Here is a 14,321-nt window from a genome sequence, read left to right on the forward strand (position 1 = left end):
TGAAAAATATTACGAAAGTGTCCGGTTGTAGGACGCTAGCCAGTATCTGATAGAAACATACCACATAAATGTAACAAATCGGGTGAATGTTGTTATCTGTAAACCATTTAGATCCAAGTTTAAGGTGAATACTGATGAAGTCTTATTTGTTATTTCATTTTCAACAAAATTTGAAATGTAAATGACCTTTAATCTCAAGAAAACGGAGGTCCATACCCCTAGAAAACCCCTAACATGCTTGTCTAGAGGTACCCCCTAGACACTTCCTTTAGTTTTATAGCTTGACTATACAAAGTATGGAGAGCTGTCCTACTCAACTCAGCGTCGGCGTCCTTCCGCATTCGCACTTTCCCTTTATCTCTGTAATTTAAATTACCTGATGGATTTCTTTCAAACTTAAAATATTTATTCCTCATCATCACTCACATCATATGGCACAAGGGCCATCAATCTCCCACCAATATTTCATGAATTATCCTCCTTTTTACTTTGAATTTCAGGTTCAAGTTTTGATGCACTTTCACTCTATCTCAGTTATTATTAAATGGATTTGATTCAAATTTATAACGATTGTTCTATATCATCACTGACATCTTTTGACACAAGGTCCATACCTCTGGCACCAATTTTTCATGAATTATGCCCCCTTTTTAGCTCCACTATTCAGAGAATAGAGGTGCTATTCTACTTGCCCCGGCATTGGCATGTCACTTTCTTGAAGTTTTTTGGCAACCTTTGTTTTTCTGTCATTTCTTTGTTACTATTGCTTATATCTTACTGTAACTTCACTGAAACATTGTCCAGCATACAAACAAAGTATCTGTAGGGGCTGGGCCCATTATACCCAAGGTCAAGGTCACCGAGGTGTTATACTTAGGTTAGTTTTAAGGTTGAAGTTTTTCGGCAACCTTTGTTTTTCTGTCATATCTTTGTTACTATTGCTTATTTCTTACTGTAACTTCACATAAACATTGTCCATCATACAAAGTATGTGCAGGGGCTGGGCCAATTATCCCAAGATCAAGGTCACCAAGTTGTTATACTTGGAATTATTTTCATGTTAAATCTTTTTGAAAGCTTTGTTTATAGACATATCTTTGGTACTTTAAAAGATAATGACTTGAAATTAAACATATTTCTTTATAATCATCATCTGCATGTGTGGTTACAATCCTCATAACTCTGATTTTGTTTTTGACAGAATTATGCCCCTTTCATACTTAAAGTTTTTTGGCAGTCTTCACTTTCTGGATATACACGTAACTTTAGTACAATATAAGATAATGACTTGAAACTTCCTTTTAAAGTAGAGGTCTCTTATTGAGACATAAATTCATTTTACTGTCAAATCGCTGATGTCTTACAGACAGCTCTTGTTAGCTCATCTGAGCACAAAGTGATCATGGCATGCTGTGTCCGTCTGTCATCAACAATATTTTTAAATGAGATCTCCTTCTAAGTCACAGAAAGGATTTTGATGAAAGTTGGCCTGGATGTTCCTTAGGTGGTCCTCTACTAAAGTTCTCCAAACAGTTCTGCTTGGTTGCTACAAAATTTTCTTGTATGAAATTGCTGGCAAGATTTAAAAATAATTCCACACAAATGGTTGGTTCTTGTTAGACCTTCAAACAAGATTGTTTGAATTATTTTGATTTGTCATAAAACAGAGGGGGAGGTGTCACTTTTTCCCTGTGTACATTTTGGAAATTTTGCAAAATTTAATGTTCTTGCCAGAAACAGCAGGCTCAATTTTAAAACAATTTCACACAACTATTTCTTGGATGTTTCGTGTGTGATATCAGGGTTTGACTGTATACCATAATTGGTCAAATTATTGCTCTAGGTTCAAAAATGGCTATATGTGTGACATGATTATGATAAATAGGCTAATATAAAAGAAAAGAATGAATATGATATCTTCTTCTCTGAATCCATACCGTAATAGCTTGAGTCTTGATATTTATATAAACCTAACTCTGTACTTGTACCATTACATTATTCAAACATACTTGAAGCCTTTACACACGCACTAAAGGGTCAATGATCCTCTTGTTATGTTGAAAACTAGACCATCTTGATTAAAAAAATGTTAGTTACAAAGTCAGATCATAGAAAAACCTGATCTTCATGAAACTGTCATTTGTCTAGATGAAATTTTGGTGATAATAGAATAAATGAGCCGTGCCATTAGAAAACCAACATAGTGGGTTTGCGACCAGCATGGATCCAGACCAGCCTGCGCATCCGCGCAGACTGGTCAGGATCCATGCTGTTAGCTTTTAAAGCCTACTGCAATTAAAGAAACCGTTAGCGAACAGCATGGATCCTGACCAGACTGCGGGGACGCGCAGGCTGGTCTGGATCCATGCTGGTCGCAAAGCCACTATGTTGGTTTTCCCATGGCACGGCTCAAATAGATACTGGATCATCCAGGTTAAAATAATAGCAACATTCTTAACTTTCTTCATGAAACCATTTCATTTTTAGCCTTTATGAAATCTAGGTCAAATTAGAAAGTGGGTTGTCTGAGGTAATAACTTGTTCAGGCAAACAGTTACTTCTTGTTTAAAAAATAATCTGCAGTGATAACTTGTAACACTTCTTTCAAAGATAAGTGGAAATTGTTATAAATAAAACTGAGGTAGTCAGAATCTTTAAAGACTGTTTGACCGCCAAATGATTAGATGCAAGCTTAACCCTTTGCCTGCTAAATTTCTAAAATGGACTGGTCCATCATTCAATTTGGGCAATACCTTTTTTTATTCGAAGGGATGCTCACTGAAAGTTTACTGACTGAATAGCTACCAGTGCAGACCATGATCAGCCTGCATGGATGTGCAGGCTTATCTTGGTCTGCACTGGTTGCAAATGCTGCCAGCAGGCTAAAGGTTAATAGTGGTATTCTTGGGTAACTTGGAAAGTACAGTATTGCACGCAATTGTTTTCAGGAGTGGTGTAAAGTTACTGTCTCTCAGTAGTGGACATGGTGACCTAAATGTACTCGTATCAGATATCAAGGACATCAAAAACTGTGCCAAGGCTTTTATGAATGCTCAGAATCTAGGTATAGTATACACTTTGCCCATAACTTCATCAAGTCCAGAAGTCAAGGTGTTACATCATTTGATTTACACAAAAGTTGCATCCATGACTGAATAGGAAATAAATGACATTGTGATGTTGCTCTTTGACACAATAACAACAACATTTATTTCCTATTCTGTCATGAGCACAACTTAAAGGTTTTAGATTAAAGTTCCTTTTAAAAGAACAAATGTTCAAAAATTTCATATAAAAGAGTGACTGTTAGTCTATATATAGACTTTTCATTACTTTCCTAAGGAAATTGTTTAAACATTTTATCATTTGATTTATTATTCAAGTTTAAATATTTATTTTCTTGCAAAGTAACAAGTAATACAAGTTGAAAGTACTTTAAAGAGGTTTTCTGTAGAGAAAATATTGCTAAAGTGTTACAATTGAATATTTATCTCAAATATTCTTTCCAGTATTTTTAGCTCATCTGATTTTTTGAAAGAAAATGATGAGTTATTGTCATCACTTGAGCGGTTGTCGGCGTCGGCGTCGGCGTTGCCTGGTTAAGTTTTATGTTTAGGTCAGCTTTTCTCCTAAACTATCAAAGCTATTGCTTTGAAACTTGGAATACTTGTTCACCATCATAAGCTGACCCTGTATAGCAAGAAACATAACTCCATCTTGCTTTTTGCAAGATTTATGGCCCCTTTTGTACTTAGAAAATATCAGATTTCTTGGTTAAGTTTTATGTTTAGGTCAATTTTTCTCCTAAACTATTAAAGCTTTTGCTTTGAAACTTGGAATACTTGTTCACCATCATAAGCAGACCCTGTACATCAAGAAACATAACTCCATCTTGCTTTTTGCAAGAATTATTGCCCCTTTTGGACTTAGAAAATCAGTTTTCTTGGTTAAGTTTTATGTTTAGGTCAGCTTTTATCCTAAACTATCAAAGCTATTCCTTTAAAACTTGCAACACTTGTTCACCATCATAAGCTGACCCTGTACAGCAAGAAACATAACTCCATCCTGCTTTTTGCAAAATTTATGGCCCCTTTTAGACTTGGGAAATATCAGATTTCTTGTTAAGTTTTATGTTTAGGTTAACTTTTCTTCTAAACTATCAAAGCTATTGCTTTGCAACTTGCAACACTTGTTCACCATCATAAGCTGACCCTGTACAGCAAGCAACATAACTCCATCCTGCTTTTTGCAATAATTATTGCCCCTTTTGGACTTAGAAAAATCATTTTCTTGGTTGAATATTATGTTTAAGTCAACTTTTCTCATAAACTATCAAAGCTATTGCTTTAAAACTTGCAACAGTTTTTCACCATCATAAGTGGACACTGTACATCAAGAAACATAACTCTATCCTGCTTTTTGCAAGAGTAATGGCCCTTTTTAGACTTAGAAAATCATGGGTAGGACAATATTTCTATTATACAAAAAAAATCAGATGAGCGTCAGCACCCGCAAGGCGGTGCTCTTGTTTAAGTATTTTCTGAGTTGATGATCTGTAAAATTTTGTAAACATTGTGGAAAACTAAGACTTTACTCCTCAGTTCTTGCCTTTGTCAAACAAGAAGTTTTCCATTTTGTAGCTTCTCAGGATATGTCAAGATGGGCATCACATGAAGAAAATAAGGCTGTCCAGGTAAGTCTTAAGAGTTGGGCGACAATCGATTATGGTTTTGAGTAATTGATTGTTGCTCAAGTGAGTCTACTATTACGCAGTACTATTATTCTGTTTGTGCCCACCCCCGCCCCCCCCCCACCTCATGAGTTGTGGGGTAATATAGATTTGGTCTTGTCCTTGTGTGCATGCATCTGTGCTTCCGTCCGTCCGAAGTTCAAGACACGCCTAGCTCAAAAAGTCTGTGATATAAATTGATGAAACCTTGCACGAGTCTTTATCATAATATGAACTTGCGCACCTGCTATTTTTCGTCTGGCTCCGCCCACTATTTCCAGAGTTATGGCCCCTGAAATAGTAAAAAATGCACATTTTCACCTTGTAACGCGCCTAGCTCAAAAAGTATTTTATATAGATTCATGAAACCTTGCATGAGTCTTAAACATGATATGAACTTGTGCACCTTCTATTTTTAGCTCGACTATTCATAGAATAGTAGAGCTATTGGACTCGCCCATGCGTCGGCGTACGCGTCGGCGTCTGCGTCGGCGTCCGCGTCCCGATTTGGTTAAGTTTTTGTATGTAAGCTGGTATCTCAGCAACCACTTGTGGGAATGGATTGAAACTTCACACACTTATTCACTGTGATAAACTGACTTACATTGCACAGGTTCCATTACTCTGTTTTGCTTTTTTACAAAATTATGCCCCTTTTTTGACTTAGAAATTTTTGGTTAAGGTTTTGTATGTAAGCTGGTATCTCAGTAACCACTTGTGGGAATGGATTGAAACTTCACACACTTATTTACTGTGATAAACTGACTTACATTGCACAGGTTCCATAATTTTATTTTGCTTTTTTACAAAATTATGCCCCTTTTTCGACTTAGAATTTTTTGGTTAAGGTTTTGTATGTAAGCTGGTATCTCAGTACTCACTAATGGGAATGGATTGAAACTTCACACACTTGTTCACTGTCATGATCTGACATGCACAAAGCAGGTCCCATAACTTTATTTTGCTTTTTTACAAAATTATGCCCCTTTTTCAACATAGAAATTTTTGGTTAAGTTTTTGTATGTGAGCTGGTATCTCAGTATCCACTAATGGGAAAGGATTGAAACTTCACACACTAGTTCACTGTCATGATATGACATGCAGTGCAAAGGATCAATAACTCAACTTTGCTTTTTACAAAATTATGCCTCTTTTTCAACTTAGGAGTTTTTGGGTTAAATTCTTATATGTAAGCTGGTATCTCAGTACCCACTAATGGGAATGGATTGAAACTTCATACACTTGTCCACTGTCATGAGCTGATAAGCACTTTGCAGGTTCCATAACCCTATTTTACTTTTTTACTAAATTATGCCCCTTTTTCGACCTTCTTATTCATTCAAGCGACAAGGCTGTTAAATAGTCGAGCGTGAAACTTTCAAAACTTGTTTACCATCACCATGTCCAGTTATAGGCAAGAGAACATAACTCCATCAAGGATTTTGGCTGAATTATGACCTTTTTGACTTAGAAATCTTGGTTAAGTTTTTTTGTACCAGTTCATATTTTAACAAAGTCTTTTGAGATAAAGCTTTGAAACTTTCAACACCTGTTTACCATCACCATTACAGTTATAGGCAAGAGTACATAACTCATTTCATGTTAATAACAAGACTGGGTTTCCTAAATCTTGGGCTAGTGTATGAATAAAATTCTTTAAAAAATATCTAAAATATCTTATTTAGCTCATTTTAACAACTGACCTATTTTTCCCACCACTTCCTTCAAAATTTCCCAATTCCCCAATTCTTTTATTTTTTCTCAAAAGTTTGTGTAAAGTTTTTTTTTTTTTTCGTTTGTTTTAAAAATTTCAAAAGCCTTGGGATTGAAAATAAGCTGTTTTTATATATTGTTCATTTTTTTCCATTTTTGAAAAATTTAAATTTTTTAAAAAAACTTTTATTTTTATCCCTTTTAAAAGTTTTTTTTTTCAGTTTTTAATTTTCCCTAAAGTCGTTTTTTATTTAAAATAAAATTGATTTTTTTGGATCTTGCCCTATATGGAAATTTAATTTCAAATTTCTTAAAAATTTTTTTTTGGGTAGTTTCTCTCAATTTCCATCTAAAATATTATTTTTAAAAAAAAAATCACTAAGGAAAAAAGGATTAAAAAAAATAATTAAAAAAAATTAATAAAATAAATAAAGTTTTAAATTATCTTTAAAAATAAATTTAAAATTTTTAAATTTTATATCTTTTTTCCGCGGGTTTTTTGATATCCCCTTTTAACTTGGTTTTTTTTTTTGGGCAGCAAAATTGTTTTTTAAACCCTTAAATTTAATTTTAAGGTTTTTGGGATGCTGCTAATTTTTTTAATATGTTTTTTCTTCAAGGGTCACAATGGGTTTAAACAAAATTTTTTTTAGGATTTTTTCGAATATTTTTTGGGTCTTGGAAAATCACAAATTTTCAGTCATTTTTTTTCTTCATTTAAATAGAAAACCCCGAAATTCCCCATTCAAATAAATTTTTTTTAAAAGAAAAGGGGATCAAATAACTTTTTTGAAATTTTAATAAATGACATATTTTTATATTCTCGCTAACTATTTGATTAATTTTGGGATTTAAAAACATTTCTTCTTTTAAAATTTTTTATATAATTTTTTTTGGGAAATTCATTATTTTCCAAAAGTGCTAGAAAATTTTGGTATAATCTTCTTTTCTACTTTCAAATTAAAACCCTAAAAATATAATATACTTATAAAAAAAAATTTAAAAAAAACCCCTTTAAAATTTTAAATACACCTTCTTTTTTTTACTTTTATATCCTTTTAATTTTAAAATTCCCTTCAGGGCATTTAAAGGGGGTTTTAAATAATTTTTTTTTTTTCTGCATTTCTAATAGTTTTTGTAAAAATATCCGGATAACTTTATTTGGATCTTTTTATTTATTTTTTCCAATCCGGGGCTTTTTTTAATAAGTTTTTTTTTATTTTATATGATGTGATTTTTAAAAAAAAATTTTCTTGTCGTCAATTTTTTAAAGTCTGTTAGAAAAATAGGGAAATTTAAAACTGAGGAACAGCCCAAAATTTGCAAACAAAAAAGGAAAAAGTTTGGAACAAGTACTAAGCAGCTAAAAACAACCAAAAAAAACCTGCAAAAATATATAATCCAGTTTTTTTCTCTCCCGCAAAATTTATAACTTTTTCTGTAAGCACAGCTATTTTTATTTTAAGTGAATAATTAATTATCTTTGTTTCTATTCCTTTATTTTTAAAAAAATTAATTTTTATTGCTCTTTTATATAATTAAATTTTTTTATTTCAAAATTTAAATTTGTTAAAGGATGGGCTAAATGGTCCCCAACTTTTAAAATTTTTCACTAAAACCCTTTTTCCATTTTACTAAAGCTTTTTTTTTTTTATAGTCTCGTCTAATAATTTTTTTCTTTTCCCTAAAGACTTCTTGTGTATTAGTAAAAGTTCTTGTTCATAAAAGAACCTTAAATTTATTTCATCATTTTAAATCTTTAATATGATTTCCAGGATTTGTATTATAAATTTTTAAAAATTATAAATTTTTTCCCTCTGCCATTTTTGTGTATACCCTTTTTTCAAATGTCTTTAAGTTTGCTTAAGCAACTCGATCACCTTTTTTTAAATTTTGCTTTCTCTTTGTATCTTTAAATAAACCCAAAAAAATTAAAGTAAACAGAAAACCTTTATTTAATTTTTTAAAACTAGCTTCGGTTGGTGTCTTTTTTTACTAGAATGTTTTGTTTTGGTTTTATTTTTTCAAACCTTTTCCGCAAATTATTTAAATAAAATATAATATTTTTGCTGTTAAAAAATTTCCACATTTTTCTTTTTTAAATTTTTTAAATTTTTTCTATTACTACCCGCCTTTCCTTCATTAAAGGGATGGTAATATTAATTTTATTTTTTTCAAAAATGATTCAAAATTTTTATTTTAAAATTCTTTTTTTTTATCTACCCCAAAAATTTTCTGGTAACGTCCCCTAAAAATTTTTTTTTTCAAAAGCTTTTAGTAAAAAGATTTTCCCTTTTAAAACTTTAAAGGAATAACCCAAGCAATTTTTTACTAAATATATCAAAAACATTAAAAATACTTTTCTCCTTTATTATATTTTTAAAAAGCTTGCATACAACTAAATCACTGACCAAGTATCATCAATATCATTAAATATCACCTTTTGTTTCCTAAATTTCCTTTTAATTTGGGTTTTGTATTTTTTCTGCTAAATTTATCACTCCAATTTTTTTTTCGGGGGTAAAACTCTACCCCCTTTTCCCCTTTTTTTTTTTTTGTTTTTTTCCAGACCAAGGGGTATTTCGTTTTTATGGGTGGTTTTTTCAACTAAATGTTTTGCAATCTTTCTCCAAAAAAGTTTTTTTTATTTTGTTTTTTTTTAAATTGGAAACATTTCTTATCACATTAAATCTTTTTTACATCACTTTCATAGAAAAATCAGGGGCCATACATACTGCACCAGTTTATTGACAGGGGGCCATTATCAGGATTTCCTGGCCCACAAAATTAAAATCCGGGGAAATGTTTTTAAAACCTTTTTTAGGTAATAAAGGTAACCTTTTCTTTGGGGGAAAATCTAAAAAAACCCCCCCGTACTTTTTTAAAAAAACTTTTATTTCCCCTTTTCCCCAGATAACCCAATTTGCCCTTTTCTTTTTTTTTCCCGTTTTTTTTTGTAACCAAAATGGGATTTAAAAATTTTCAGTAAATCTTCTTTTTCAAACAAAATTTTTTATTTTTTTAAACTCATCTTTATCAAATTATTTAAAATTATTTTTTAAAATAATAATGGTTTTTTTTAATTGAAAATAAAATCAAAAAAACCTTTTCATTTTTTCAAAAAAAATAAACTCCCCCAAAAATTTTTCCAAGTTGGGAGACCCTTGCCACATTGCTGCCACTTTGGGGAAAAAAAGGCAGGCTTTTGATTGGTTAATTTGTGTTTGCCCAAATTTCCCGGCCCCAAAAATTTGTCCAAATTGGGGAGCGACTGCCCCATTGCTGCCACTTGGAAAGGGTTTTGGCAAAATATTTGGGGGAATGTTTAAAATTTTTCTTTAAAACATATTTTACTATAGGTTTTAAAAATTAAATTTTTAAAATTTGTTTTTTAAATTTTTTTGAAATTGGTCACATTGGGCGGTTTTTTGGGCAAGGGGGAAATTTAAAATTTGGTTAAACTGCGCTCGGGACCACCTTTCTTTTTACTTTCTCCAATCTTAAACTGCTTCTCTCATTACCAAAAGTATATTCGAACCTCTCTCAGTCTGGCAAACCCGCAATTTGGAAATACTAGCATCCCATTAAAAATCAACGTCATTATTTTGATTATATAGCTTCACGTTTTTGTTTTTGGGGGTTTTGTTGTATCTTGAAAAGGGAGTGTTACAAACAAAAAATATGACTGGTGCAGTTTTCTTTTTCCCGGGGCAATTTACCCTTTTGCTCTTTTTTAAAAACATATCCCAATCAATCTGTAATGTAAAAAAATTTCATGATAAAATAACCCACTTAAAGTTTTTACATCAATTTTCTACGTAACTAACTTTTCATGTTATGACAGATCCATTGTTTTTTAACAAAGTACATTAAACAACTTTTTGGGACTAAAGAAACAAACACTGACACTTTTGGGGAAGGACAACCCCACTCTCATCCGCCCCTGCCCAAATTAACCAATAAATTTTGCATTTAAAAACACGTACCGAGCTTACAAACTTTGTTCAACTAACACCCTTTGGGGGACATAGGCATTTGGTGGCGGGGGACGCATTTGTGCGACTTAATCCTTCTGCGACTTTTCACCTTCGGGGCAGCTTATACTTTTTGGGGTTAAAAGACGGGTTTTGTGTTTTTTTGACAAAATAAGAAACTTGGGCTTTTTATGCGAATTGACGACAAAAAAAAAATCCCAAAACCCGACAACCCCTTTTTTAGATAGATTGTATGATAATGTTGTTCTCATCCTTTTTTTTGTCGAGCTGTCGTAGTGTTTTGTCTTCACCCCCCAGGCCCCGACTCCTGACAGAATGAAATCTTTTAAATTTTCATTTTTCTGTTCGGCTGTCGGTATCCTTTCCGCTAACATGGTGGGGTTTATAATAAGAAATATTTTAAAAGAAAACAAAAAAAGCTAGTCAGAATCTTATCCGCTTATAACCCAAAATTTCAAAATGTATAAAAACACGCCGATACAGTAAAACTTTTTTGTCATCGCTCCGCCAAAGTGACAGCACGACCCAATTACACTTTCAAAACCTGGGGGTGAAATTAAACAGAACTCATTCCCTTTGATGAGCTATTTATTTTTTTTTTATTTTAAAATTTTTTTTTGTAGTAACATGATAAAATTTTAAAAATTTGGGACATTTTCCCTAATCCCCTTCTTAACATTTTTTTATTTCCCCAAAAGGGGAAAAAGTCAAACGTTGCATTTTTTATCGCAAATTTTTCCCCATTATCTCATGACTACGTGAAACTTACAGAAAATTTTTAAATCCCAAAAAGAACGCAACAAAGTAAGTAAAAAAAAAAGAGTTTTAACATTTTTTTTTTTTTTTTTTTGAAATTTTTCTATACCATTTTTCCCAAAAAAATTTGGGCGTGTTCTCGGGGTCTGCCAGCATAGGGAAAAAACGACAGGGGCGGCATGGCAAGAATTTGCCCCCATAAAACTTTGCTTTCAGGAAAGAACTCTTTGGGTTTTTAAACCCTTTAAATAAATAAGAAACTTGTCTTATCTGTATTTATAACTGGGTTTTAAAAAAATTATTTTTTTCTGAAATTTTTTATTTAACATTTTCATTTCTGGAAAACCGACTTTAAAAAAATGGGGGAAAATCTATTCTATTATCCAAAAACATGGGGGCTTTTATTTAATGGGGGTAAAATTTTCTACAGCGGACCGCACGAAACGACTCATTATTTGTGAAAGAGAATACAAAAAAGATCTTTTCCCAATTATTCGCCTGTCCCAAGATTTTAATCAAATAAAGACGTTTCCAAAAAAGAAAAAAGGGAAAAATTTTAAGATGAGGTGACCCTCTAACGACATTTATTTCATCCCTTTATGCAGAAACAGGGGAATGTTTCAGATCTTCCTCACCAAAATTTTCCCATCTACAATTTGCGAACAAGCAGAATGAACCCGATTATTCAGTCGTTAGTTTCAAAAAATTCAAAGTGACATAAAGGGAAAAAACGCCTAATTTTTCCCTTTCCCCGACATAAAGCCAACAAAAACCTCTGATCGCAAAAAATTTCCCCCCCCGGACGAACTGGAAAGCAATTTATTTTTTCCCCAATTGGGAAAATTGCCGCAGAGGAAAATTTACCCAGTTCCCAAAAATTTCCACACAGGGTTCAAAACTGGGGCCCTACACAGAAACGAAATGACAGGTGAGTACGCCCCAAAAATTTTTCCCCTAAAAATCTCAAATTCGTTGAGCTAAACACGCCAAACAAGAAGGGTTTATGGGGGATTGAGAAAAGGGAAAACCACAGGTGATCTTTTGGGGTAAAACAGCCAATCTTTTCCCAAAAAAACCCAAAAATTGAAAAACGAAAGATTTTTATACTTTACGTTGATAAATTTAAAACCCAAAGCGAAAGGACAAGAGAATCCCCCCCCCTTAACGCTTGCCCTGAGGGCACCTTTGGTCTATACTTTTTTCATATGTTTTGTTATAAATATTGTATTCTTTAGGAAAAAAGTTTTGTAATATTTGAGGGAGCTTGTGGCTATTGCTTTTCCCCCGTATGTTCCCATGTTTTTTAAAAATTTTTTCTCAATATTTCATAGCATAAACCCCCCGAAACTCGAGATTGCTTTTTTGGGAAAAATCCCCATTTATAATTTTACCATGTTATAATTTTAAAATTTTTTTCTTATTTCCCCAAAAAAAGTTTTTAATTTTTAAACAAATTTTCAGACAAAAAAGGGTAACCCCAAATTTCGAGGGGGGAAAACGAAGCAAACATTGGGGTTTTACCTACTGTTGGTTTAATTTACAAATAGAAAATGCCGGGGGAAACCAAATAAACTTTTCGACCAGTCCTCACTAATTTTTGGGGAAACTTATAATAGTATCCGGGGGTTTTAAAAACTCCCGTTTTTCCCAACTTACGTGTTTTCAGTAACGCTCATGGCATACTCAACGCAAACAACGCACTACCGTATAGCGAAGAACGGGACAGTTATGGGCAACCTCTACCTTCACGGTAAAGATGGATCGGACGCTACGTCAGCCATGACCGCAGTTCTTCAGCTTCAGCAAGGAGATGATGTGTCTATACAGAATCTTGATGCCGATAAAAATTTACACGGCTACGCCTACAGCACGTTTTCAGGGTTTCTCCTGCAGCAAGATTATTCTTCCACAGCAATTGTTGGAAAGTGATTTTTTCCTTGAACGTTATCTAAAAAAAATAAACATAAATTTGCAACTTTGAAATATATTTTACACTTAGATTCCTATGGGTTTATTACTGTCTTAGAAAATGGAAAGTTTTAAGATACTAAGATGTATTATATTAAATTTTTTACTTGTATTATGTATCCGCTTGAATGTTTTTCGATGTTTTTACAGATGACGGTCAATTGATCTAACCAGTGCTCATGATTTCATACCAGTATTCATCTTGTCTGCTCACACATTATTTAAGTATTATGGAGGAGATATTGTATATTGCAGACGTGCATGTTCAACGGTCCGTCTATTGGTACGTCCGTCCGTCTGGAGACATAACTTCTAAACTGTTAATTACATTTTTAAATAACTGTACACAACTGTTATCTATAGTAACACGACAAAAACCAAGAATAACCCAGTTAACTAGGTCTATGGTCAAGGCCAGATCTGGAGGCCAAAAGTCAAACAGCTTTATTTCGTGTCTGTTCCATGCCTTGTCAACGTTTTGAAACTGGCACCAATTGTTCTAGTTTGGTCAAGACTTTGTGCAGAGGGTACGACCAAGGTCGCTAGGTCCGCGGTCAATGTCACATTTGGAGGCCAAAAGACAAATAGCTTAATTTCTTGTTTTTTCCATGCCTTGTCAACTTCTCGAAACTGAAACCAATTGTTTTAGCTTGGTCGAGACTATGTACAGAGGTTATCACCATGGTCTCTAGGTCCAAAGTCAATGTCACACTTGGAGGTCGAATGTCAAATTTCTTTATTTCGTGTCTGCAATGTATCGTCATAAAAGCTGGAACGATTTCCATCAAGAACACATGATTCAGGTCTCTAGGTTCGAGGCATGATCACAATTAGAGGCCTAATTTCACACAACTTTTTGTGTCAGTTCCATATGTTTTAAAATAGAAAAAGTGTAAACTCCACAGGTCGCCCAACAAGACATAAATGAAGATGTTGCAGGCTTGATTTGACTGAGCCTGTTCGTTAACGGAAGTGGAAATGTAAGCTACAGTGCATGCCGTCTAGCCCGGGTTGAGCAGAACTAAACATTTATTCATGTGACTAGTACAAAAATACAATTTAGAGACATCTGCGGATGTATTCATACGGCAGTGTGCATGGAACCTTCAAAGATACACAGAGTGCAATTCTGCGAAAAGCGACGTATGGTCCCTAGTTAA

General features: G+C 33.1%; 1 protein-coding gene across 1 annotated transcript in view; it reads left to right on the forward strand.

Annotated features, from left to right (window-relative positions):
* Positions 1–14,321, forward strand: part of LOC123536240 (uncharacterized) — a 59,999-nt gene that overhangs the window by 1,143 nt on the left and 44,535 nt on the right. Inside the window, exons 2-3 of the mRNA XM_053527809.1 lie at positions 2,949–3,064; positions 4,641–4,693. Coding sequence (XP_053383784.1) covers positions 2,949–3,064; positions 4,641–4,693 — 169 coding nt within the window. The remainder of the gene's footprint in view (positions 1–2,948; positions 3,065–4,640; positions 4,694–14,321) is intronic.

This window comes from Mercenaria mercenaria, chromosome 17 (genome assembly GCF_021730395.1).
Source record: "Mercenaria mercenaria strain notata chromosome 17, MADL_Memer_1, whole genome shotgun sequence".
Lineage (NCBI taxonomy): Eukaryota > Metazoa > Mollusca > Bivalvia > Venerida > Veneridae > Mercenaria > Mercenaria mercenaria.